Source organism: Nyctibius grandis, chromosome Z, assembly GCF_013368605.1.
Source record: "Nyctibius grandis isolate bNycGra1 chromosome Z, bNycGra1.pri, whole genome shotgun sequence".
NCBI classification, from domain to species: Eukaryota; Metazoa; Chordata; class Aves; order Nyctibiiformes; family Nyctibiidae; genus Nyctibius; species Nyctibius grandis.
Window position 1 is genome coordinate 99,223,475 of NC_090695.1, and position 25,844 is coordinate 99,249,318.

Below are 25,844 nucleotides of genomic sequence, written 5' to 3' on the forward strand. Positions count from 1 at the left end.
TGTCTTGCCTTTGCTGAAGCCTGTTTTTAGAAGAGAATGTAGTGTCATCTGGAAAGTGGTGTTGCTGCTAAGCCTCCCGTGTTAGCATGTAAAACTTTGATTAAGTTAATTTAATGTGACAGCTTTTGTTTTCACATTTGTCAAGTTACAGTTTTGTCACTCGTTTAACGTGCTCTAAAATTGCTCTGCTACTGAAAGCTTGGTCTGACCATGTTCTGCATTTCATGTTCCTGCTGGTTCTTGTGCCCTTCATGTCATACAGATACACAGCCATTGAATTAGCTCACTGCTCAGGCAGGAAAATGTGTGTATATGGGTTGTTTCTTGGCAGAGGTGGTGGTTAAGCTCAGTGAGCTGATGCAAGCGCCTGCATGGCTGTCTGGGCACCAGTGCTGGTGCAAGAGGGCGTGCGTGGCTGGGGAGGAAGGAGCTCAGTGCTTGGCTTGGGCTGAGTGTAGTCAAACTCCATGCTGGGTCAGAGCTGACTGCATGTGACAGAGGGAAATGTCATGTGTGAGAACCCAGAGTCATAGGAATTCACAATAGCAGGTAAAGATTAAATAACATCTGAATTTGCGCTGGCTTTTGAATCAAATTAATGTCTGAGCCTTCATTCTAAGTTTTGGAAGAAAGAAAATCTTCCATGTAGCTTGACACTGCATCTGCTTGTGAAGTTTTGTCACTTATGATTTGCAGTGAAAGTACATAGTCCCTATAGAAATATTATCCAATTAGAAGTAAAATTCCCCAGTTCCTTTTGGGTGACTGTGAAATAATTGTTCTAAAATGAATCTAAGTGTGTACAGATTGTATTTTGGGAGAGTTAATTACAAACTGTGTGGTTCAGGGATTTAGTGCAAGAAGAGGAAGAACAGTTGATGGAAGAAAGGAAAAAGAGAAAAGAAGACAAGAAGAAGAAGGAAGCTGCTCAAAAAAAGGTATGTTGAACATTAAAACCCGTGCTTATGGGTTACTTTTGTTTCATCACTAGTAAATACTGGTTTAGCTGTTATTATTCAGAAGTGTTTTCTTTTTAATTTAATGTTTTAAACTCTAAATGTACTGTCAGTTACTTAGTGGTACATCTTAATTGGCTTTGGGTACAGTTTCTTCAGAGATTAAATATTCTTCTGAGATGACCATTCTTTTTCCTGGTTGTCAGTTCAGGCGGTTTCAAGTTTGAAAACTTCCTCAGTGTTAGTGCATTTATTAGCAGAATAAAATTACAGGTTTTTTAAGGTAGTGACTTTCAGCTGTATCCTTGCTTTAATGTATCTTCTTATCCTTCAGTGTGGAAACATATGTGTCATAAGACAATTTGTATTAGGGAAGGTGGATAAAAATTAAAATATTGACAGCAAAGGTGTTTTGGGATGGAAACATCACAGAAAGGCTTGTAAACACTTCAGAATTCCTGTTTGCTGTCAAGATATTAATCAGGGCCATTGATTCTAAATATTGACCCTAAGCTTGAGAGGAGCTTGTAAATCTGTTTTTAAAAACATGTCCATTTCAGGGTGTTTGCTGACTGGTGACAGCAAAGTGAACCTGCTTAGCAGTTTTTCTTTGGTTCCATTGACTAATGCTAGATATTTATTATATAGTCAAAAAATCAGTAGTCAGCTCTCCCTGTTTGCTGGCATAAATAAAGGTGTTCGTTGTGCACCTGCACAAAATGAGGTATGTCTAATCTTGCAACAAATCTAAATGAAGTAGTGCTGGAGGGGTACTCCTGGACGAGGTGTTTGCTCGTATTTCAGAATGAGAAGTTCTTTTCAGTAGCTGACAGCAAAGCTGCGTAATAATTTTTGGACCTCAATTGTAGATTTATAACTCATTTTCCTCTTGGAATTCTCTTTTAATCAGAAGTTGTAATGGGAAGGGAGCTGGTTTAGTTGTAGAATTTGAATCTTTTAAATAAGTGGTTCTTCTCCTCCAAAATGTAGCATTTTCATGAGTTTGAAAGGTATGTTTGAGAGGGAAACTTGTAGAAGAAATAAAAACATAAATATTTTTTTGGAAGTGAAGAGAACCAAACCTTTGCCTAAAATTGAAAGTTTTGCTTACACTTTCTCCTGCCATGGAGCACCTGCTAGACTGCTCTGCAGAAGCCACAGGTCTTTACTGATGTGCTGCATTCTCAGAGTGACAAAATATCGAGTGTGTGGATGTCATATCAGGAATTTAAGCAGCTTCTGTGGACAAAGAAGTAGGATGTTCACGTGCATTCCTGGAGAAGCTAAAATTTGATCTAGATTAAAGAGAATGTACCTCTGAGAAACCATGGTAACAAGCAACTGCCAGTAAACTTCGCTGTTATAAAAAAAAAAGTCCTAGTACAGATGTGGCTTGGTTCTAGATTAAAATGAAAACTTGTTAATGTAGGTCACATGGAAGGGGGAATCCCTTTTCTGTGCTGTTAATAGTCATGAGTAGTTTCAAATTGACCAAAATTGCTCTGTTTTGTAAGCTTTTTCTGTTTGAGCTCTTCAGAACGTGCTGGTTTGTTTTACCAACCACAGGCACTCCAGCAGAAACTTTAAAGCCTGTAACTGTGCCTCAAGTACTGGTATGTTCTGGAAGTCCCTAGCTAAAATGTGTTAAAGTTTTTTTTTCTTTTCGAGAACAGCACCTCAGTATAAAAAGCAATCAGTAGCCTTGTCCTGCGACCTCTTTGCTGATCTCTGTGGGTGCTGTGGATAGTCAGAAACAGCAAAATTTGAAAAAAATCTTAAGTTGTCTCATTTTCCTGTTCATGGGTCAAGTGCCAAATGTAGCAAGAGGCTTTCAACTGTTGGACAGCGTAACACATTTTTGTATGTATCCTTGCCTCTGTCAGCGTAGGAAGCTGAGAACGAGGGGCTTTCTGTTCATGTTCTCTTGATTTCCTTCAGAGCAGTGAGGATATGGCACTGAAGAGTCATTAATAAAGTTTCAGTAGTCAGCCCTAACAGTGCTGATGTTTGAATCTAACAAAGCCTCACATCAGATCAGTGAATCAATAAATTTTTCTTGTATTCACACACGCTCTTTTTTCCTCTCCTCATGGTTTTAATTATGGACAATCACAGCTTAGGTATTACTGCAAATTTATTGCAAACTGTGAATGTATGCAACATCGTAATTAAAATGGGTTGTATACAGCTGCCAAAGTGACCATATCAAATCTCATTTTGCTTGGCAACAGTGCATTTAAAAAGTGATAATTAAGAAAACTCTAGTTTCAGATAGGAAGAACAATGATTTGTGCTTTTGAGAGGTCCTTTATAAAGTCAGTTTCACTATGTTTTATAGCTAAAACCACACAATTAAGGTGCACTTCCATACAAGAAATGTTTCCTTCCTCATTTTTATCCTGTGATAAAATTTTATTCAAATAGATCTCTCATCTTGGCCATGTCACGGGTGTAACCAGTTGTATCTTGGAAATTAAAGACTTAAAGCTTTTGCATTTACTTTAAATTTCTAGGTCCCTCCCTCTTCCCCTGCCATATTTGGCAGTAAAAGTGGTGGAGGTTCCTTGCTTCCAGGCACAGTTTTAACTCACTTCAAACATCTTAATTTGCAAGTTTAATTCAGTCTGTTTCCTGTAGTTATCTTCCAAATTAATTTTGTCTTGTATAACATTTAAATAGCTTTCTAGGCATGAGGAATAATAGGCATGGGTTGGTCAAAGAGACACTTCTGAAGGAGATAATTAAATAACTTTAAAACATTTTAAAAGAGGAAAGTCAAAAGCTGGTGTTGCTTTATGAAGCGGCACGTGCACGTGTGGGTTTTCTCTTATCTGCACAAATCACTGACACTTCTTTTTTCTTGTTCTAGGCCATTGAACAAAAAATCAAAGGTAAGTTACTTTAGAGTTATTTCTATTCTGTATGTTGCTTCTGCATTTTTAAATATATTGAATCAAATGGGTCGCCTGAAAGCTCTTCTCAAACTAAAAGGTGGGATCCTTGAAACTTCAGTTGCACTTTTTCAAACAGTGACCACAAAAGACTAGAAGAGTGATGGCCAAGGGTGTATTCTGGGGATTGGAGCTTCTGTTCCTCCTATTTTCCATTCTTAATTACTTGTACAGCACCAGGCGTATACATAATACCTTGAGTTCTTTTCCTTATTTGCCTTTTTCCTTCCCCTTTTTTGCTTTGTTTGAAAAGTGCACAAACGCTCCAACACTTCAGGTGTGACCATATGTTTGAAACTTAATTTCCAGATATTTTAAGTGCAACTGGGGTTGGGAACACTTGATAGACAAGTAATAGATAAATCTAGTTTTAAGTAACTGTTGCATGTGGAGGGTTCATCTTGACAAAGTGATCAAGACGACAGTACCTGCAAGCTGTAATTTCGCTGTTCAGTGGCAGGCTGGGAACACTGCATTATTCTGAGGGTTTGTGGGTTTTATACAGATCTCCATTCCAACCAGCAGCTATAAAGGGAAAAAAAGATTCTTTTCACGTTCTTTTTAATTCTAGCTCATAACCTGTTAGTGGATAATAATTGCATAAGTGATCATGTGGAGTGCTTGCTGAATCCCTGTTTTCTGGGAACACTGGGTTTAATTTAATACTTACTTGAGCAGTGGTAGGAACGGGAGCTCGGAAGCCCCGCTTAGCGGAGATGCAATTACTGTTGGAAAAATCAAAAAGTGTTTGAAGTGCTGTTCTGGCATGAAGGTAGTAAAATGGTAGAGGACGTACTGCGCTTGAGAAGAGGCAGAGAAACAAATGAGGGGTGCGTTTGAAGAAGCATCCTCGTTCGCGCGGGGTTGAAATGGAGGAGGCAGGTTCTGTGCATAAAGAGTGTGCCAGTTCTCCTGCCGAGGACTGCAGTGCCAATTAGCAGGTATCAGGAGACACCTTTATGTCTAGTTTATTTAAGTGCAGTGTGTACTTTACTGTGTGTGCTTAAATGAAATAAAAAATTGAGCAGGACCGATAGGTTTTCAGCGTGTGCCGATGCTCCGCGGAGGGAATGAGGGCAGCCTGGCTTCTGTGTCCTGGGGAGTTCCACGTGCTGCCTAGAGGAGGCCGAGGTTTGGGCTGCGGGGTATTGATCTCCTGAGGCAATATCGATTGCTGCAGGGGCGTGAGTGCACCGCTGCTATGGCCGATGGCAGGGCTGGAAGCTCACGCTCTGGACGTGCAGCCAGCCGGTGGGTTTCCTTGGGCTGACTGTAGGTCCCGGCCAGTCCAGCTTGGCTCTGCTCACTGGAATCAGTTGGGAACTCTGTGTGTCTTTAGGGACGGAACTGAATACTTAACAGAAGTGCTGTGGAAGAGTATTACAATTAATAAATACTCTTCACTTGTTTTTTAAAGCATCCTTTTTCTAGCAGTGCGTGGAATTGCATTTGGAGGACAGGCTAAGCACTTGTTTCCTTCTGTATATCCCTGCCACATGGCTTCTAAGATAATGTACCAGATTTAAAGAATTGTGAAATTGTTTGGTTTTATTCTGAAGTAATAAACTGTATCTGAAAAGATAATGAAGAAGGAAAATGATAAAATACTTTGCTGTAAATAACGTCCATTTTGAATGACCGTTTGACCCACGTACTTACGCCGCCCTGGCATCCACGCGTCACCCCAGGGACGAGGCTGCAGAAGCAAATGGCTAAAAATAGGATGAAGGCCGGAGGGCAGTGATTCTGCTCGGTAGGCTACCTGATGGTAATCTTCAAATTGGAAGAAAACACCTTTCTCTTGAAGGACAGACTAAATATTTTTTTTTTTTCTTTTTGTTTTCATTTTCTCCTTGGAAGCCTAATGTTTACTGATGGAAGCCTTAAGTTCCCACTTTAACGTTACATTGTCACTAAAAGGGTATTTCAGGAAGTTTAGCAGGAATTGAGGGTTGTCACAGAAACACAAGCTGGCAGTCCTGAAGAAGTACAGACTTCATGGGATTCAGATACGCAACTTTTTGCAGCAGTTTCTATAGGAACAGAAGTCGTTGCTTGTGTTGCACAGAGCTCTCTCATTGTTGCAACAGTTTTGCCTACTTGTATTCAGGATGCAAATTAATGTTTCATTAGTTTCCAAGTTTCCATCGCGTTAATGTCTTAAATAATTTATTCTCTGCATGAGCTGAAGATAAAATACAAGAGTATAGGATCTCTAAATAATTCAGAATTGTGTTCCTTCTTTCAGAAAAGTAGCTGGTTAAGTGGTGGGGGTGGGTAGGGAGGTTAGTTCTTGTTTTTAAGCATAGTTTGGATGGCTCCAAAATGTTGTTTTAGCTAAGGTAGAAATTGTTGTTGTACCAGCTAGTAGCTCCCGGAGTTCATGTAAAATTATAAGACTGTCTTCCGAGGAAGTTAATAGTGCTGGTTGTTTTTTCCCCATTCAGGATTGGGAATAGAAGTAATGAAGATGATGCCAATATAAATGTTTCTGGTACAAGTAGCATTTAATTATTGCCATTAAAAATGCACGCATGTCATTCCTGTGGATTTCAGATATTCTAATCTGTCTAGTTTTATACCTCTGGTTTTATTAAGAGGGAAGAAGCAGTTGATAGGAGTCAGAGGAATGGATTATTTAGTTGCTAAGTGGAAGGTTTCTCTATTTGTGCAGCAGCTAGCATAAAAAATTCGTGCATCGACAAGTGCCCTCCAAGTGCTCTTGTACCAGGTACTTTAGGAAAAAATCAGTATCATTTGAAAGTCCTTATTTGTTGAGAACACCGCGGAATTGTCAATTGTTGTGGTGTTCCTTCTAGCTTGGCGAAATATGTACTTTTGCTGTGTTTAACGTCAGTGCTATTAAAGACAGACAAATAAATCCGTTTACCCTGAATTTCTCCTAAAACAGGACTCTGCAAACCGCTGTGGCCACAAGCAGCTAACGCTAAGCCGAGCACTAAAGTTAATGCTGTGTCAGAAGAATGTTTGGGGTTTGTTGTGTGTGCTCACTGCGGTAATCACAGCGCGCTGCTGCAGAACGAGGCGTCGTTAGGAGATGAAAATACCTTTTTGCACACGCTTTAATGTATGTACATAACACCCCAGTGAAGTAACTTACAGAATTTGAACAGCAATGTTGATGTTGGTGCCAGCGTTGTGGTTAGTTCTGAATGCCTTTGTGCTTGGCGAAACAGCACGAGCTGGAGCTGAAAACATCTGTCAGTCTTGGGTCTGAATCCCCCTGCTTCGTGGAAGGCAGAGGCATAAAGCACTACTTTTATTGCAGAACAGAATAAACTTTGAATCAACCACTGAAACGGAAAGTGCTTTTAAAAATAGCTGGGTGTGGAATTGAAATCTTTGACTCATATTTCCCACCTTGGAAACTTCGTATTCATTTTCTTCTCTGCAAAGCAGAATTGCCTGAATACACTAACTCTTCTGTTTTTTGTTGGTGTTTTTTTTTTCGCTTGCCTAACTGTGCTTTTCCTGATTGGAAAAACTGTTTTGTTAGCTTTTAAATCTTGAAAGCGAATAGCAAACATGGACAGAGTAAGAAGTGCTGTTAGAGTTACCCGTCGGCATGGCACAGAGCTCACCTTTGTGCGGATCGTCAGGGGTTAACGAATTGGCAAACAGTTAGATATTTTCCAGATCAGCTAGCTGAGCTTACAGCTGCGGCCATTTTTCCACAACGAAAATTCTAGCACTACATCTTACGTGTGTCAGCTTGAAAGCCAGACTTCCTCTGTTTGCCCTTCAGCATTCCAGCACTGACAACTCTTTGGGGCATGACACGCAGGGAGAGCGCGGTACAATACATTTTTGAGAGGTCAGCTTCAGCAGCAGCGAGAAGAAACATTTAAGTGACAGCTTGGTGCTGTTCTTTGTGTGGTTTAGGGGACGATTTGATCTTTGCGCGCTGATTTTGTGCGAGGGGGAAACTGTTTTCCATCTGCATTAAAGTTATTCAAACAGCTGCCATTTTTTTTATTGGAGGGGGAGTGTGAGTCCCTGGGCCCCTACTCCAGGAGGAGTTGGCAGGCAGCACTCCTGGAGCAGTAAAATGACACCATGCTTCTCCTCCATTTTCTAATGAAATCTGCAGAGTGGGAAAGCAACACAAGTTGGAAGCGTCTTTCTTTGGAATCTCTCTGTAAACTGTAACTCCACCATCCCCTGCTTTGTGGGTTTGCAGCAGGTTTGTTCTTTATCAAAATCTGTCATTTTTAATATGCGTTTCTGTAAACTTGCTAGTGCTAGTCACGTAAATTAACTGTGATAGACTGTGAGTCTGTTAATATTATCTTTCTGCCTTAATATGATTCAAATTAAAATACTGGAGTGCAGAACAAACTTTTATTAAACAAGCAACTTGTTTATAGCAAATTAAAATATTAAGATAATGATTAAGGGCTGTTGGAATTTGTAGTAGCCATGTTGGAATATTAATGTATTATTTAGTCTTCTGAGAAGTTGTGGACCAGAAAGTGTTGGGCAGGATAAACTGTGTAGCTTAAAACTTACTCTGTGGTACTTAGGGAAGTGAAGGCAAGGGAATTGTGCTGCACTTTGGATTAATTTCAGTTTGAAATTAGCATACGAATGTAACCTCTGCATATTCACTGGTCTAACCCTGTTATCTGGTGGGTTTCTGTTGGGTTTGCTGATCAGAGCAGAAAGAATTACCATGTTTGCTAAGGAAGTGAACGCATAGAATACGTGAGAAATATAATTTCCTTAAACTGTTTGTGAAGACTTGTTTGTGTCGTAGCTTAGGGGCTGGCTTGGCAGCAAGTCGCTTGTTTATTAGGTGCACTCTTTCATAGCTGAAAGTGATTCGATTACCTGCGAGTCCATTGGATTCTGTTATAATATTCACTTTGTCTTAAAGTAGCTTTAATTAGGAAAGTAAAATATTAATGCTGCTGTGTTGCAGTACTGCCCCAAGCATGGTACTTGCAACTCCAGCCGTCTCGTGGAATGTCACGTAGAAATTATTTTACTTTATCTGAGAGGAGCAATTGTATGTGAATGGAAGTAGTGGTGCAGGAAAACTGAATGTCTTCCATTGCCGTGTTGTGGGGTGTTGTATGTTGGATTAAAAATCTCTAAGTGGGACGTACTTTCCACTTAAGCTGACAGTGAAAAATAAAAAAAAAAAAGGCAAGCTTAACTACAGTGTGTAGAAGGCTGCAGGATGTGTGTCCCGAAGTGGTGCCACTACTGTATGACTGCTTTGTTGGCTTGATAATGACAGAGTGGCTGCAAAAAGTGGTTGTTTTCTGCGTGTCACTGTCAGCACACCTCAGGTGTAGGCTGAACGGTGCTTTGAGCTGTAAGGAGTAATTAGCGTGGATCAGTCGCAGCAGAAGGCACATTGATGGATCAAAAAGTTAAGATTTGAGCAGTAGTTACACAGATTGTGGTATGTACAGAATTTTTGTTTTTAATTTGAAAGCATGTTGCAGTACCTAGACCATGGAATTGTGCTAAATGCTTATGCATTAAGTTGTTGACAAATTCTTAGTTATTTGCTAAAATAGCTGCCCCAAAGGCTTAGTCGTTTTCAGTTATTTTAATTATTTTTAAACTAGGAAATTTGGAGAGGAATAAATGGAAACAGATTTGTTTAAGACTTCTTTGTATTTGTGAAATTCAGTTTTGATCATAATTTCTTCTTGCATTATATGCATCAAAACATTGTGTAAGGAATCTAATCTGAGTTACCTCTTTTTTAATACAGGTAACAACTTAATTTGATGGAATCTGATATGGTGCTGGTGATTTTTATCAGCTTGCCAATTTGTCTAATACCTTTTGAATACTTTCTATTCCCCGTGCTCTGTACATTAAGCTGACTTATGTCTTGGCCATTCCTCTCCGTAATTCTGTCCTTCTCCAGTCAGCTGTGAAATAGAGCGGGCTGGGTCACCGCTGTGGCAGAGCAGGGAGGTGGTGGGGCTGTGGAGGTGGGTGAGCAGCTGACGCTGGGGGCTCCTCCTCTCCCCGTGAGACTTCTGCCAAAACAAGGAGGTCCCTAAAATTTTTCCTTCCAGCTTTTCTTAAGTAGCCTAAATATAATATTCCGTTGAAACACAACTCAGCTGCTGATCCTTAGGTGACGTTTTATTCTAAAGACCTTCATGTTTGTGTTTTTCAAAGTATGTAACTGTGTATTATAGTAGAAATTTTTAAAAATATAGTCATAAGTAACATTGACAGTATTCAAATTGATTCTTTAAACAACAGTTTAAGGACTTTGTTTTCATTTATACACATATCTGTTCCTGAAAGTGAATGATAAAATGGTCTTTAAGCAAAACCAAAAAATTTACAAAGCCCCAGAAAACGACATTTTCACTCCTGTAGTAACAATATTCCTGCTGCTGACGTGCCAGGAAATTGCTGAACGGCACACGGCAGGGAGATGGTTGGAGGGTGCTGCTCTTAAGCCTCAAGTCGTGTGTGTTTAGGTGCTGCCAGTGTACAAAACTATTCTTGAAAATAAATACAGCCGTACAGTAACTGAAACCTGATGTGTCATCAGGCACCTCCTCGCCCAGCAGCGCCGAGCGAGAGCCCGTGGTGGTCCCGAGCAGTAGTGCCTGCCTGTTTCCTGGTCCCAGCACGCGGGGTCGGTCCTCTTCCACCTGCCACCACCTTCGAGGTGCTGTTGGAGCAGTTTGATGGAGCTGCGTCCTGAACTCTTCCCATAGGATCTCAATGAAAAAAACGTGGGGCTGAGTCCTTAACCCGGGTCACTTTTCCCCGCTGTTGGCTGGCAGCCCCAGAAGAGCTTGTGTTGCTGGGGAAGCAGGGACCTGTAGCTGGTAGGAACCTCTTCAAATGTTTGTCACCAGAGGAGTTGTGTTACTGAGCCGTGCCCTTGCTGTTAGCAGCAGCAATGCCACACGGATTTAACTATTTTCTTTCAGTAACTTCTAAAACTGCCACTTTCATTTTGTGGAGCTCTGAGTAGAGCTGGTGACTCGACCACGTAGGGAGGTCAGTGTCGAGGGAGGTCACGATCGAGTCTCAAGGTATCTCGGAAGGTTCCACGGTAAATGTACACACGCTTTATGATATCTCATCCAAGAACTTTGAAAAGTACCTTAGCGTATCAGTCACGTGAGGGGTTGGAAGCACAGCTGACCTGTGGCAGTGCTTGGGATGAATGGCCGTAGCACCAGCAAACACACCTCCAGCAGCTCCTGGTGTTCCCTCCTGTCTGCTGAGCCTGGTTTGCTGACCCGTTCCCTACCCCTGAACACCCCCATACTTCCCACCTCTGCTTGGGTGCTGGCTGGGGTGGAGGTGCTGAGCTGAGGATGTTGTGGTTTTCCCTTTACTCAGTGTCCGAGTGTGGTGTGTTCGCTCGCAGTTGACTTCTGCAAATTACTTGACCTTCATCTTGCCCTGAAGCAGCCGTGCTGTCAAGACTGGAAGATAATTTGGAGTTGCAGTTGCACGTTTTGCATTCTGTCAGTGCCAACGCCGTCCTGCCGAGCTGTGTGTGGGGCTACCTGTGCTGTAGCTTTTCCTGCTGGCAACAGACTGGCTTGAGGGCATTCATGGATTTCCCTTTGGATGTCAGGGTTGATAGAGCAGGCAGGTCTTCACAGTGCCCTCTGTGTGTCCTGTTCACCTCTTGTTCCTTTTGTGCCAGACCATAACATTTTTCTTCTACATAAACTTAAGCTTCCCATTGGAGTAAGATTTTTTTATTTTTTTTTAGTACTTAAATGTTTTTTAAAATAAAGTTTAAATGCCGAAATAAACTGGCATGGTGCTGATTTGTCAGAAAAAGCTACAGAAAGCTTGTTGGTAGTAGCATACTTTAACTGCGACAACTTTGTTAGCAGTGATAGCAAGACATATTTCTGCTTCCAGATCTGGGCTACTGAGCTGTGTGATTAGGGGATAAGGGAGCTTTTAATGGGGAATGAGTTACAGCTTGAATGAGGGAAAAATGCTGCCATTACATAATATATAAGCACGTCTAAGAGTATTGACTTAGTGTTCAATTTTTTAAGTTGCTGTTCTTATTCATAACTTTGTCCAACTTTCTCTTTTTTGGGGGTGGGGGTAGTGCCAGAACAAACAAAGACAAGTGTAAGCCAGCCTCAGCCTGTCACCTCCAACGGCACTTCCACAGTAACCAGCACTAATAATAATGCCAAGCGGGCCACAGCCAGCAGTCAGCAGCAGCAGACCTTGCCTCGATACCCTCCTCGTGAAGTACCACCACGATTTCGACACCAGGAACAGAAACAGCTTCTGAAACGAGGTCAGCAGTTACCAGTTATAGCTGCAAACCTGGGATCTACTCCTAAAGTATTAAACGGCCAGTCAGGAGGCAGCACTGTCACAAATAAACAGCCAGTGACCAACGGAGAAGTGCCGAACAGCAGCAAAAAACAGCCAGGTGAGGGGCAGGTACCTTGTTTTCCTTTAACTAAAATCGAATAGTTTAAGCTCAGTTATCAGTGAAATGTTCCAGATGATGTTATTTAAACTTTAAATGTAAGCTGTAGCGTGACGAGATGTTTTCCTGTGTCATGGCTTAGTATTACAGGATGGTTTCAGCCACCTTTGTGCAAGTTTCGTACTGAAACTTAAGATATCTTAGTCGCTTGTTGTTGCCAGTGGTGTACAATGGACTTGTCTGGTTTTGAACAGATGTTGAAGCCAATATGACCACTGCTGTGGTCTGAATGTCCAGTCTTTATCCTAACAATTGACCCAAGCGTGGTCATGGTACGAAGCATCTTTTTTATCAGTTTTGATACACAGATCTCTCAAGGAAGGGTCTTTCAGACAGTTCCCAGAGCGTTCTGAACAGCATCTCAAGACTTTTTTTCCCCCTTCATGTCTGGAGACACAGCTAGTGTACAGCTTGTTTTAAATATCAGAATTGCTTTTTGTTGTTAGGTCAGAGTTCTGCTTTGTTCATCTACCTGAAGCTTGGTCGTCTTACCAAATGGATCGACCTTTACCTTTATTACTATTTTAGTTTATTTGTTGTTTTGGCTTGTTATGCATTCTCTTGAAATACCCTTTTAAGAGGAAGTAAACTTACCTGTTCCATGTGCATAATTTGCTGTTCAGTGAATGTACTAGCATGCAGGTCAGTGAATTTTTTGTGACAATTAGAGCAGTCTATTTTTGGCTGGAAAAAAAGTAACTTTCTACGTAGGGATCTAGATTTTCAAAGGGATTTGGTATTAATGCATGCTTACACCTAATATGTTGGACAAATACTTTCTAATTTTTATACTTGTATTTAATTTTTGACTTGCCCGTAGCAGTGATGATGTAACTTGTTCCCACAGATAGTTTCTTCTGAAACTTTACTGAATTCCCAGTGTTTCTCAAAATCAGTGTTCTGTACACCACAAAGGATGTGACTTCTAGCCCCTTCAGTTAAAAAAAGATTTCTGGAAAATAGCCTTGATATTTCAAGTTTTAGTCAAATTTTGAGCTGTTCTGATTACTGAACCTTGAAGCAGTGGTATTTAAAAGGAAAGTAAACAATCAAAGCACTGGAAGCAGTTTATCCCTGTGCCCCTTGAGGAATGTTTCCGATATTACTTTCTAGTATTATTTTTGTAATGTACAGATAGAAGTCTTCACAATTCCAGGAAGTGATTTTTAAGCAGTTAATCTTTTAATTTTTACCTCACCTGTATAATTTTGTTCCTGACTACAGTCAGGTTTAAAGTAACCTCTCATATACTTACCTGCTTCTAAGATGAAACTTCTTCTCCAGCATACATGCTCTACTGGTCAAATTGTATGGTAGCAAGTAGTGATTTAAATAAAAATTCACATGTAAACTAATCTAAGAAGTATTGCTCCTTATACAACCTATTAAGGTTGTTTAATTGTATCCAGAGGATCTTTTGAGTATACTCTCCTTCATTTCACTTCTCCTGTGAATGCCAGCCCAATATTTAGTTAGTTGGGTCCCCATTTGTGTGTTGCATTCTTCCCAGTTTGGCCTGATTTTGTGCTGGTGTGGCTGGACAACCTTGAGGCTGGGAGCTGTCGGCGTGTCCCTGTGCGGTGCTGCCGCAGAGCTGTACCCGGTGTCTGAGGCAGCTGCTTTACTGGGAGCAGTTCCGTGGTTTGAAAAATATTTGAGTTATTTGAATAATACGTCTGCACGTCCAGCTGGTAACGAAAAGGTTCTGAGAGCCTTTAGGCGAGAGAGAGGTTGGCCAGATCGCTTTCCCATCTTAAGAAAGTGTTTGTGTTGTCTGCAGCGTCCTGTCAGGTCTTTGTCACCGTGTGCTGTGCTCAGGGCGCTCCCGTGTGTCCGGGGAGGACTGGCCAGGGCCGAGGAGCGAGGCCAGGAGACCAGGGTCTGGGTTCGTGGTGCCCTGTGTCTGTATGCGTGAAAGATGTCCTTCCTCTGGTATAACCAGAGTGACGGCTGGTGTGGGTGTTCTGTCATGTTCTTTGAGGAGCCTAGGTAAGATGAGAATGGAAAGGAAAATAACTTTTCAGTGCTGGGTTTTTGTAATCGTTTCAAAATCTCCTCTAACAAGTTCCCTGTGAGGTAACGCAGCGGTGGCCCTAGTCCAGCAGCTCGCAAGAGTGACTTCGTGTCTTCTGACACCTTTTATCTGAGAGGAAATACTGCGGTCATTCGCCTGTCTCAGTCTTGCTCGCTCTCCCTGCTTCCTCTTTTAGTCTCCAACGGCAACTTCTAGGTACTCTCCTTGTTGTTATCTCTCAAATTAAAAATCTCATGAAATTTGACATATGTGTAGATCCCTCCCTGTTGAAAGAACATCCATGGACAGGCCATCCAGGTTACAAATTTTATACTTTCAACGGAATAACTTTGAAGATTAAGTTCTTGGCTTTTTAGTTTAAAGCATTGTTTAGTGGATATTGAGATCGACCTGTATTTTAGGGCTAAAAGAAAAACTGTAGCTTGAAATGTTGAAGTCAGAATTGCTGGAATTGGTAACGGCTCCAGTTGTCTTGTCTGTCGTTCCCTGACAGACCCCGGGATAGGATCTCTCCCCAGTTCCAGCTGTGGTTATAACTGGTAGGTGCTTTCTAAGAGCCAGGGAACACAAATACTGCTAAATTTAAAGTCTTCCTTTAATTGCCCTGGCCACAGTAAGGTTTTAAATCTTTGGTATTGGGGAATTTTTTACTTATATCAATGGCCAAAAAAAAAATCTCTTCTGTTTTGTGTGGACAGTCATCTTCTGGTTTGAAAATTAACCTGCTTTGTTTAGAGTGAAGCTTAAGAAGGGGTAGTCTTGTGAGTAGGTTTTGTTCTGCTGTTTTTAGGACACTTGGTGTATCTTTTTTATAAAGGCACATAAGTGAAGCTTATGCCATGTAGTACTTCTGAATCAGATACAGTCGTGTACCAAGGTGGTTATTTTAAGAAATCTACATAAGTAGCTCTTTATCAGAATGTTTTCATACCCAATTGAGTTGTTTGCTTTACTGAAGTTTCCCCCCACGTGTAAACTTCACATGACAGAAGGTCTGGAATGCTGCCTTGGTGTGTTTGTTTGCCTCTGTGCTTTGTAACACATCAGAATAGCCAGGTGGTTATTCCACAATGAAATTACTTATATAGTGAACTAAAATATTTGCCAGCACTAATGGCTTACAACTGCGGGGCAGAACAGAACAGGAGAGCACCGTCAGGCTCCTGGCGTTAGTCCAGTGGCCAGGATTCCTCCTTGGACACGAGTGGTCTCGCTTTATCCTTGTGCATCTTGCAGTGGAGCTGCAAAATTATGTCACAGCCGGAGCCTTGGGAACCAAAAGATTCTTCCTGCAACGTGAGGGGGTTTTCTCAGTTATTGTAGGAGCAAGGGAAGAAGCGAGCAGTTGGGATTTGCAGTTAGTAGTGATGTAGGTTGACTTAATTTAGGAAACATTTCCTTAAATGTAATAGTTATGGTCTCCAACTGTGAAGTTTGTGAATTTGAAACATTAACTTTGATTTCATGTGCTGCCTGTAGGATACCGCGGAGGAAGAAGCCGTGAGAGTGGTAAATGAAAGTTTGTTATGCCCATGCTTAGGTTAAATCAGAGTTGGACCGTAGTTATTTACTTCTGTTTGCTAAATCACGTAGCAAAATAACGGCTTCCAGGTGGAGAAAGCGTGCGATTCAAAGTGATATGGACTTGCTTAAGTTTCAGGGCTGATCTCTGAAATTCTGAGTTAGTGCAGTCAGAACAGGTTTTGGTTTTGATGACTGTCAATTCTTCCTCTTCCTCTATATAAATCAAACTTTTAAAATTAAGGACCTGTTAAATTGGTTATAATTAAATGTCAAATGTATAAAAACTAACTAGTAGTGGAAATATTTAGTAAAAGCAGCGAAATTGCTCATAAATAAACCTAAGGCACTGCATGTAGACAGCTGGATTTGCTGTCGGTGTCTCTTCCCTGTGGTGTGCTCAGCACCGTGGGTGAGGCAGCTCAGAACTTGCTTGGCGCTAGCGTGGTCAGTGAGATTGAGAGGTGGCTCTTCAGAGAAACCTGTCATGAAGAAGGGGTGCTAATAAATGGTTTTAAAGTAATGAGTGGTTTGGGGACTGTTCTCAAAGGGCTTGTTCGCTTAAGTAACACCTCTGTAATTTTCTTGCTTTTTTTTGTAGGCATGCCTCCCATCCGGGACTTGGTGAGCCACTCCCCTAACCAGTCAGGTTAGCATTTACATCTCACCTTTTTTTCGCACTGCGTGTGTTTGTAGTATTTACGTGTTTCACACAAGTTTGTCTGCTTTTTTTTAAATTTTTATTCTTTGCCTTAAGTTTTTCACTAGCACGTGCTTTGTGAGTGACTGACCTAACTACACTTTCTCTGTGCCATTGCATGCTACACTTGGTTAAGCATTTTTGATTTTCTAAAATACATCAGAATTCATACCAAAAAAATATGTCTCAACTATGTGGCACCTTAGCTTTAAAATACTAAGTGTCTTTGTTTTTTTATCTTTATGCTTACATGTTAAATTGCCTCTTTGTGCTATTAAACTGAATAATCTGTGCAAGCCTGTGCTTTATATCGGAGACATTTCACAGCACAGTGGGGGGAATCATGTCTGGGGGCCTTTCTGTTTTGGATGCTGAGCTTATCCTGGGGTAGCACGTACCTGGGGTCCTACAGCCGTGCATGTTGTATGATTGTGAAGCACACCTGTTTATTTTTAAGTAATATTTTGAAGCGAACTTGGGACATGCCGTGTGAAATGCCCTGGAGTAACGCAGGTTGTGCTGCGGGGTGGTTTGTGCTGGCTCTGTTTCTGGCTGTGCCATGTACCATCGGGCTGCCGTGGGCACGGTGCTGGGGAGAACGTGTCACGTTGCATCTCTTCTGTTCACCTTGAAGGCTGCTCTCAAAGGGGGGATGTTAATCCTTCCCTCCTCTCTTCCCTCGTGTTGAATTTGGCCACTTAGCGAGTCAGTGCAGCTTCTTCATGCGATGGACAATGAACCCAAGGGTTCACCTTGTCATGTTGTAATAAAGGTGCTTTTTAGCTCGTTTGCTAAAAGCTAAAAAGCTTCGTTACTAAAATGCATTTTTTCATAGGACCGAAGGTACAATAATTGGGAAGGTGTAGTATTGACAGTCTGTGGGTGCCAGGGTGTGCTGGAAAAGGAGACAGAGGGAGCAGGTTTCAGATATTTCTTAATTTACACTTCTCAATCCTGCTGTTAATTTAGACCATGTGATGGTACTTTAAACCAAACAAACTACTGCAGAAAATACAGAGTTTCCTGCAAACATTCGTGCAGGGGTAACTCGTAGCTAGGAAGCATTATTACATTGTTAAATTACAAATTACTGAACAAATCTTAGCAGATTACTGAATTTTAAGAAACTCAGATTTGTGTAAATTTTTTTTTGTCCAGGATTTAAGCAGCAAAAGTTCAGTTGCAGTTTCTTTTGGGGAGAAAACCAGGAGTAGAACCATAGGCGGTTATTGGCTGGTGTTGCTGTGCACCAGATGTAGTATGTTGTCAACTGTAATTTTTCAATTTTGAGGGTGTTTTTGTGGTATCTGCCAGATACGAAAAATCGGAGATAATAGCTTGCTTATTCAGTATTTGTGTACTTAAGCTCAGAAGTTCGTGGGCTGTGGAGATTCAGACAGGAATATTTCAGAACAGTGGCTCATACTAGAGCTCACTAACACAGAGTTACACCCAGAAGACTGTTGGTTAAGGTAGTTTTGTATGTAATAGGATAAAATTCTGGATGACTGGAAATTAATAATTGCTTTTGTATTGGCTCATTACAAACTGTGTATTGCATCTAAATTAATATAAAAGAATTTTAATAAATACAGGCTTGCTTTTTATGTATTCTACTGTTGTGCAAATTAGGGTTTGTTTGCTGTTTCGCTCTCACTGTAGCCGTAACCTGCAGCTCTTTCTCCACGCTGAATTCAGGCTGTTTGCCATCTGTACACTTCCACGTTGTTTTTAAAATTGATCATGTTTTTGGCATCATATTTATGTGATCAAGATTTTGTTTTGTTAGGGCAGCTTTTGGTGCTGTTGATTCTGTTGTTCATGAGAGCGCAGAGAACTCTTAATTAGCCTTTTAATATAAGTTAAATGTCAGTTTTTAAAATTACGGTGTGGGATTTGGAATACTGGGGTTTGTTGGACAGTTGCTCAGACACAACAGTGTGTTTTTCAGTGACACATCAACAGACAGTTCTGGGTTATGCTCAGCTGAATGAATGTCTCCCAGTTCTCCCAGGGATGCTGTGTGGTTCCCCTCTTCGAGACAGCGGAGCTGCCAGGCACTTCTGCCCATTGCAGCCCTATTTCTACCTGCCACAGGTCTTTTTCCACTACTCCATGTTGCAAACTGCTGTGCCAGCATCCTTGTTTCTCATGTTGTAGTTCCTATGTGAAGCTTAACTGATTGCTTTGACTCTCTGAAGCTTTCATCATCCTGATGGTGGAGGAGCAGTGGGTGATCCCTGCTCTGGGCTGCTCCAGGCTGCGTGCTCTTGGAGGCAGGGTCTTTGGCTAGGTTCTTTTTCTCTGTAGGACGAATAATATTGATATTGATTAAAAATTAATGAAAAATACACCAGAACTTTTTGTGTGTCAGTGTAAAACTCAGTAAACTGTCCATAGTAACTTAAATGTAAGCTTTTTTGGTTTATTGCTTCTTGTTTCCTGTAGATCATCCAGATCATAAATTCAGATAATGTAGTATTTAAAATACATTACTCTCATTTTAAAATGTGGGGGTTTCTGCTTGTCGTGGTGTTCTCAGATTCCTTTTGAGAGATGGAAGCGCTGAAACAAGGTCTCTCTTTAAATCTACATCAACTGTGCTTCTCTTCAGATGGGTCAGTCACGCTTATACACGATAAACTACATCCACCCTTGGGCGGTTGAGTTGGAGGACCAAGAACAGGCTCCTGCCGAATGATCCCCGCGTTTTAGAGCTGAGCCATTGCCAAAAGGCAGCTCTCGTGTGTTTTTTAACCTCTATGTAGGTGGCAGTTTTGACTAACATTTTTAATAGAGTAGTTGCAACTCAGTTACTTGTTACTGAGCTGTGGGTAGGGGTTGGTGGGTGTCACCGCCCAGTGCTGGTGCAGAGTTGGCACTCCTTGTAGCAGAAGGGAGAAGATGGTGAGACTGGCAGGTTCCTTTCAGACTTCACAGTTAACATGTATTTCTTGGAAACACAAGAGGCTTATAAATTAGTGTTATATTTTAAAAGCACCGTTTTCTAGGCAGACATAAGGCATGTGCTGTAGAAATCCAGTGGGAATGAGCAGGAGCTATAAAACATTTTTCGTCTTATTTTCAGGCACATACATTTTGAATATTCTAAGTAAGGGAAAAACGGGAACGTTACAAAGCAAAGTTGACAGTTCCTTTTTTCAAAACCCTGAACGTTCGCTGGGCAGAGCAGCATACCTTGCTACACATACAGCCATGGAGCGTACACCAGCACGGTTATTCTTTCAGTTCAGGCAAATACTAAGTAACAAACTTGGCTGCCGTTTTGCCCTTGTGTTCTGTTGCCAGCTTCATCACTATTTTTCACGTGCTTCACGCTTTTACAGTTCCATCTTCTGGTGCACCTGCCCGACTGTGGTTTGATTTAGCAGTTGGGGGGAGGTCTCTGCAGTAAAGCTTTAGACATGAGATGAAAATTGATAGCCCTTCCTTTGTAGCAGATACTCCATGGTGCAGGTATTTAAGCATGAAAAGTCTTTAAGTCAATTAGGATGTATGTCCTCTTGATTCCCAGACATGATCAACTTGCTTGTTGAAAAAGAAACAGTAGTTCTTATCTAAATGAAAATGAGAAGTATCAGTTCAGCTGCTGTGCTTCATCTGTACTTCTGCAGCAGCAGAGCTTTAGATTGGTCTTGTGGGTTTTGTGTCCGATTGTTGTTGTATAAAAGAAAGTATCTTAAATAACTTGTACTTAAGAAATCTTATAGAGTATCTTTTAATAGGGGTGGGTGGGTGTTTCTCTGGCCAGTGTCACACAGCAATTGGTACTGCTAGGTCAGTTTAATGTCCTCTTTAGACTTCAGAATATATTTGATTTTATATAGTATTCTAGTTTTTAATATGTATGTTTTTACAAAATCCTTTGTATATGGTGATACAGAGTATTTTTTTATTTTTAAAAAAAATATTTCTCTAGAGAAAAAAAAGGACTGTACCTTTAGGAGTGCCTCTTCATGCTTTTTGTGAGTGCAGGTCTGCATGCTGGTGAGAAGCGTTCTAGGTTATGCGTGTGGCAGTGTTCTGAGCAGCTGTACTTGCAAGATTTCTCTGTCATCTTCAGTGACTGGAGTCTTAAAATAAGCAAAATAATTCTTGGCTTAGTATCTTTATACACTTTTTTTTCCTCTTCTGCTTAATGAAGTAATAATACTAAATTTATAATAATGCTCTTGGACTTTCCTCCTTCTCTTTAGATCTGAACCACAGTGGTCTAGGATCCCATTATGAAAATTCTCACTGGGGACCAGTCTCTTCAAATAGTGACTCCAGCACAAACTGGGATAAAGTTATTGTAGACGGCTCTGACAAAGAAGCATGGCCATCAATCACTGGCAGTGACCCAGAGTTGACATCAGAATGTATGGACACTGACTCTGCCTCTAGCTCTGGGTCAGAGAGAAACCTCGTTATAATGGCTTCAGGGAGCACAGGTGGTGACAATGATGGCATTCGAAATGGCATTGGACATGGTTCTCAAAATAAGTTTGTGGTTGGTAGCAACAGCAATAATGTGGGCAATGGAAGTATTAATGGGCCGTGGGGTTTATCCCATGGAACCATAATAAGCACATGTCAAGTTTCTGTGGATGCTCCTGACAGCAAATCTGAAAGTAGCAACAATAGAATGAATGCTTGGGGCACCATAAACTCTTCATCAAATGGAGGGTTAAATCCAAGCACTTTGAATTCAAATGGCAACCATGGTGCCTGGCCTGTATTGGAGAACAATGGACATGCCCTGAAAGGGTCTGTAGGGAGTGGTAATCCTGGCACAAGTATTCAGTGCAGTACCATAGGTCAGATATCTACTAGTCAGAGTATTAACTCTAAAGTGGGTGGTTCAGCCCATGGTTCCTGGGGAAGCCTTCAGGAAAATTGTGATTCTGAAGTAAATGGTACAAGGAAGGTTTCATTCAGTGGGCAACCTCAAAACCTTAACACTGAAATGAATGGACCAAATAACACTACTAACTTTATGACCTCTAGTTTACCAAACTCTGCTGGTTCAGTGCAGATTAACGAACTGCCTAATAATACAGGGCACGGGGCCTGGCGTGTGAGCACAATGAATCATTCTCAGATTCAGGCCTCTCCAGTTACAAACGGCACTTCCATTTCTCATCTTAGCAATGGTGAGGCGAAAAATGGTGGCTCTTATGGTACTACATGGGGTGCCTATGGTTCTAATTACTCTGGAGACAAATGTTCAGGCCCGAACAGCCAAGCTAATGGTGACACTGTGAATGCAACTCTAATGCAGCCAGGCGTTAGCGGGCCTGGCAGCACTAACTTTCAAATCAACGGGAGTAAAGGCGGAGGGGTGTGGGAGGCAGGGACAGTCAGCTCCCAGAACATGCCGTGGGGAAGTGGAAACGGTGCGAGTGCTGGCGGGAGTAGAAGAGGATGGGGCAACCCTGCACAAAACACTGGCACTAACATTTCAAACGGGGAGTGGAGTAAACTGCCTAGTAATCAGCATTCCAATGAAAGTGTGGCTGGAAGCAGCAGGAAGTTTACAAACGGATGGAAACCTACTGAGGAGGATGACCTTAACAGCCAGAGTTCTGCTGCTTCTCAGATAACCGAGCAGAACAGCGCGTGGGCCAAAACAGGTACGGGGGACAGTGAAGGTAGTTCGGAGAGCACTGGATGCCACGAAGACAGAGTAACTACAGAAGGACAGAATCGAGAGAGAAGGAAAGTTGACCAGCATGCATTACTCCAAAGTATAGTGAACAGAACTGACTTAGATCCACGTGTCCTCTCCAACTCTGGTTGGGGACAGACTCCAATCAAACAGAACACTGCCTGGGATACCGAAGCATCCCCGAGGGGTGAAAGAAAAACTGACAATGGGACAGAGGCCTGGGGAGGCTCTGGGACACAGACTTCCAGCTCAGGGGGATGTGTGGATAGACCTAGCCCTAATAATAATGATACCTCATCTGTATCAGGGTGGGGAGATCCAAAGTCTGCTACAAGGTGGGGAGACTCCAAGGGGTCAAACAGCCAAGGGGGGTGGGAAGAAGATTCTGCTGCTACAGTAATGGTCAAGAGCAATCAATCATGGGGAAGTGGCAAAGAGGAAAAGTCATCTTGGAATGACGCACAGAAGATCAAACAGGGATGGGGAGATGGACAAAAGGCCAGCCAGGGTTGGGCAGTTTCTGCCAGTGATAGCTGGGGTGAAAATTCAAGAAGTAACCATTGGGGTGAGGCTAAGAAATCCAGTTCAGGAGGTAGTGACAGTGACAGATCAGTATCTGGTTGGAATGAGCCAGGTAAATCGAATTCTGTTACTTGGGGAGGTAGTAACACAAACCCAAATAATTCTTCAGGGTGGGATGAGCCTGCAAAGTCTAATCAGAACCAGGGCTGGGGAGACCCTCCTAAATCCAATCAGCCTCAAGGTTGGGGGGATTCGTCAAAGCAAATCAACTCCCCCGAATGGAACAAACAAGATGTTGGCTCTTGGGGAGCACCATCTGCCCCAAACAAACCCCCAGGGTCAGGCTGGCTGGGCGGACCGATGCCGGCACCAGCAAAGGAGGAAGAACCCACCGGCTGGGAGGAGCCATCCCCCGAATCAATACGCCGTAAAATGGAAATTGATGATGGAACTTCTGCTTGGGGTGATCCAAGCAAATACAACTACAAAAATGTGAATATGTGGAATAAAAATGTCCCAAACAGTAGCAGCAGTTCAGACCAGCAAGCACAGGTACATCAGCAGCTACTGTCTTCAAGTGCCATGTCTAGCAAGGAGAGCAGTTCGGGTTCTGGTAAGACTTGGTTTTATGCAAATTTATGTTTTCTGTTAATTGTAAAACAATTCTTTTGTTCTTGCTTCATATAACAATGTTTTAGTTTCAAAGTGGAAAGAGGAAGGTGCCAATGAAGCACCATTTTTATTTATTCAAAAAAGGTAACAGCAATGCTCACAGACATTTGGTATTTTTATACAGATTGGAAGATCTGTTCTAGGTTTAAATAGCTTGAGTAATAAAGACTAGACAGCTCGACTTGGATTCTGGGGTGTGGGAACACAGGGAAAGTATTTAAAGCTGTATCTGAGGAATGGAAGTATTTTTCTTCATTTGATTTTAAAACAGTTAAAACTTAATGCTGCCAAAGAGCTGCCCCAAAAAAGCGTTGAGCTGCTACAAGACAAAAGGAAGGGTGATGGGTCTGCATGGACTCAAGATCAGACTTTCTGATCTTGTAGTTTTGTGAGCAGTGAATAATGATACTTGCAGATGAGCTTGCATGGTGTTTGTGAAGTATTTTGTGCTCTCTTTTTCAGCTGTGAAGAGGACTAGCTTAAATATAATGAGCAGCTCTCAGGAAGTTCATATCTTAGAAATTTCTATTATCAAAATGTAATTCTTTACATATGAAATTTGTATTTTTGTGACTATTTTTTTAATGGCACAGCTTACAGTTGTAATAACTACCTTCATACAAAATGTAAATGTGTACTAATATGCTTTTTATTGTGTGTTACGGGCCTAGAAAAGGCAAAACACTTGAGTCGCTTTAGATAGCTTTTTAAATCCTGTTTCAAAACATGCCAATAACTCGTACTGCTTTAAAAAGGTTGGGGAGAGCCTTCTACTCCAGCCACTACTGTAGATAACGGAACTTCAGCGTGGGGTAAACCCATGGACACTGGTACTAGCTGGGGAGAACCCATCAGCGACGCAGCAGGCACCTCTGGCTGGGGAAACGCTTCTCTTGGTCAACAGGCTTCAAATAAACCTGGTGAGTGCTTCCTCTGTCACCTCTGAATAAAGGTGTTTGAGGAGGGGGAAATACTTCTCTAGAAACTTTACATTTTTGAGGGCTTTTTTATCTTGAAGTAAACATCGAGCCAACTTCTGTGTTGAGGCAGTCGGTTGCTACTGAAATGTTAACGTGCTGGATTTTTTTTCCACAACCAGGGCCTAAATCTATGCAAGATAGTTGGTGTGGAGATGACGTGCCATTGACAGGCAGTCGTCAGACCAGCTGGGAGGAAGAGGAGGATGTGGAGATTGGAATGTGGAACAGCGGTGCTTCACAAGAAGCTAACCCGTCTTTAAACTGGCCACCGTACATGAAAAAAATGCCCCCAAAGGTAATGAGGAGGCTGAGTCACGGGTTTTGCACTGCTGTCGTTCTAAAAGCTGAGTCAGAACAGATTGCTGCACTCAGTGGAGTAGCACTCGGCTTTAATCTTCATTCATAACGTTTTATGATGTAATTTAAGCAGTAGGTGGTAAGCATCATCTGAGTGTCACAGTAATTCCTTTCTGTTTTTAAGGGAATAATGAAAGGTGGAAATAAGCAAGATGAAGCATGGATCAATCCATTCATTAAGCAATTCACAAATCTCAGTTTTTCAGTAAGTATTTGCCTTCACCTGGCTTTACCCTGCAGTGCTGGTTACAATGCACAAAGATTAAATGCTTCATTGCCTAGGGTTCATTTTCATAGTATTTTATTTTTCATTTTCATAGTATTTTATTTTTCATTTTCATAGTATTTTATTTTTCATTTTCATAGTATTTTATTTTTCATTTTCATAGTATTTTATTTTTCATTTTCATAGTGTTTTTATTTTTACTTCTGTTTGTCTCCCCTCTGTCACCCATCCCTTTTCTTTGCATCCTCATTACAAAAAGACCTATTTATTGATGAAAAGTGTTTCTGTGAACACTACCCAGGTATTCATCCAGTAGCCTGATGTTTGATTTAATGTTACATACGTGTTCTGGTGAAGATGCCTGTGTGCAATTAGGTAACAACTAAAGGAGAAAACGCTTTAAAACAGCATCTGATTTGTCTCGATTTTTTTTTTTCTTGCAGGTTTGAATTGAAATAGTATATATGAATCTCTTTGTTTTATCTTTTAAAAATATTATTATTAAATAATTATGATTCATTTTATTACTTCAGAGAGAATCACCAGAAGAAACCATACAGAGCAATAAGATGGACATGTCTGGAGGTAAGAATGGAAGAACCTAGCTGAGCTTTATTGCTTTCCTTTCCAGCCTCTCTCTTAGTTTATATCCTTCTGTAAATTACTTTTTAAAAACTATATATAATATATGTAGTTATAGCTGTATATAGCTGAATATATGGTTCCCTAAAAAAAGGAATGCCCTACTACAGAAAAAAAATG

General features: G+C 41.4%; 1 protein-coding gene across 7 annotated transcripts in view; it reads left to right on the forward strand.

Moving 5' to 3' along the window:
- The window catches only part of TNRC6A (trinucleotide repeat containing adaptor 6A), a 50,941-nt gene that overhangs the window by 11,451 nt on the left and 13,646 nt on the right, over window positions 1–25,844 (forward strand). For all 7 annotated transcript variants that reach the window (XM_068424052.1, XM_068424053.1, XM_068424054.1 and 4 more), the window contains 9 exons: window positions 848–938; window positions 3,826–3,847; window positions 12,003–12,338; window positions 16,556–16,603; window positions 20,872–23,460; window positions 24,275–24,439; window positions 24,619–24,794; window positions 24,981–25,061; window positions 25,616–25,667. In XM_068424052.1, coding sequence (XP_068280153.1) covers window positions 848–938; window positions 3,826–3,847; window positions 12,003–12,338; window positions 16,556–16,603; window positions 20,872–23,460; window positions 24,275–24,439; window positions 24,619–24,794; window positions 24,981–25,061; window positions 25,616–25,667 — 3,560 coding nt within the window. The remainder of the gene's footprint in view (window positions 1–847; window positions 939–3,825; window positions 3,848–12,002; window positions 12,339–16,555; window positions 16,604–20,871; window positions 23,461–24,274; window positions 24,440–24,618; window positions 24,795–24,980; window positions 25,062–25,615; window positions 25,668–25,844) is intronic.